Genomic DNA, 1,331 nt, shown 5'->3' on the forward strand with positions numbered 1-1,331 from the left:
ACCTCTGGCGTCGGCAGCAGCGCCTGCAGCGAGTGTGCCGCAGGCACTTACGCCGCCAACCCCGGCCAGGGCCAGTGCGTCCGTTGCCCCTACCCCCTCAGCAGTGAGCGCGGCGCCGTCATCTGCTCCGTCTGCCAGAAGGACTTCTACCTGCTCCAGAGCGCCGACCCGGCCGACATCTTCTCCTCCCCGACCGACTACTGCAAGCCATGCCCATCGGACGCCGCGTGCCCGGTCGGCACGACCCTCGAGACCCTCGGCATCCCGCCCGGCTTCTGGCGCGCCAGCTTCTCCAGCGCCGAGCTCACAGAGTGCCGCGCCTTTGGAGGGGATGGCCAGGCGGGCCAGGCGCGGTGTGTCGGCAATGTTGATCCGGGAGAGGCTAGCGGTCGGAGGGCGCAGGAGGCCGGCTTGGACTACTGCGCAGACGCCTTCGCCGGCCCCGAGTGCCAGCTCTGCCGCGAGCCGAACCACTACCTGGACGCCGACGGCGCCGCCTGCAACAAGTGCGTCGCTGTCGGCACGGCGGCGGGGCACATGGCGGGCATCGCCCTCGGCCTCTGCGTCGCGTTTGGCCTCGTGGCGTTGGCGTACTCAGTTCAGCGCGGGCAAACCGAGTGGAGGAAGGAGCGCTTCATCGGACTTCCCTTGCGCATCGCCGACCGCACCGGTGACGCGATTTACAAAATCGGCCTCATCCCCAAGTTCAAGATCTTGTTTGGCTTCTACCAGGTCTGCCTCGTCCTCTCCACCACCTACTCGGCGCGGCTGCCGGAACGGTACACGGGCTGGACGGAGGCGCTGGCCGAAGCCGTCTTCATCGACTGGTCGGGCATCGTGCTGCCGGTGCAGTGCCTGGCGCACACGTCCCGGCTCGTCGCCGTCGCGATCTCTCCCATCGGCGTCATCGCACTGCTCCTCTTTGCTGGCATTGTCTTGCGGCTCTGTGCTCGCTGGCGGCGTGCTCGGCGAGGGGCTGGCTGCGAGAGCGGCTCCGAGGTCGACGGCGCGACAAGCAACGTTCTCGGTGGCGACGCACAGCTCGCAGGAGCCACCATCGTCTTCAGCTGCGGAACCACCGACGGCGCTGGCCGAAACCGCAGATGCGGCGGTCTTTTCATGGCCAGCAGAGGTGGCGCTCGGCGTCCTCGACCTCACGCCGGCGGGTTTCGTGCTCATCTTTCTCTTCGCGCCGTCTGTGAGCGCCACGGTCTTGCGCGCGTGGTCGTGCCAGGTGCTAGCCACAAACAAACAAGCCCACCGCCCCCCCAACCCCAACCCCCTTAGCTTGTGTCGATGTGCGCGCAGGGATACACCACCTCTGCGCCGGG

General features: G+C 67.9%; 1 protein-coding gene across 1 annotated transcript in view; it reads left to right on the plus strand.

The window, feature by feature from the left end:
- Window positions 1-1,331, plus strand: part of EMIHUDRAFT_459945 (hypothetical protein) — a gene marked incomplete at both ends in the record, with an annotated part of 14,106 nt that overhangs the window by 10,850 nt on the left and 1,925 nt on the right. Inside the window, 2 exons of the mRNA XM_005761127.1 lie at window positions 311-1,027; window positions 1,104-1,234. Coding sequence (XP_005761184.1) covers window positions 311-1,027; window positions 1,104-1,234 — 848 coding nt within the window. The remainder of the gene's footprint in view (window positions 1-310; window positions 1,028-1,103; window positions 1,235-1,331) is intronic.

Source organism: Emiliania huxleyi, assembly GCF_000372725.1.
Source record: "Emiliania huxleyi CCMP1516 unplaced genomic scaffold EMIHUscaffold_720, whole genome shotgun sequence".
In the NCBI taxonomy this organism is placed as follows: Eukaryota; Haptophyta; order Isochrysidales; family Noelaerhabdaceae; genus Emiliania; species Emiliania huxleyi.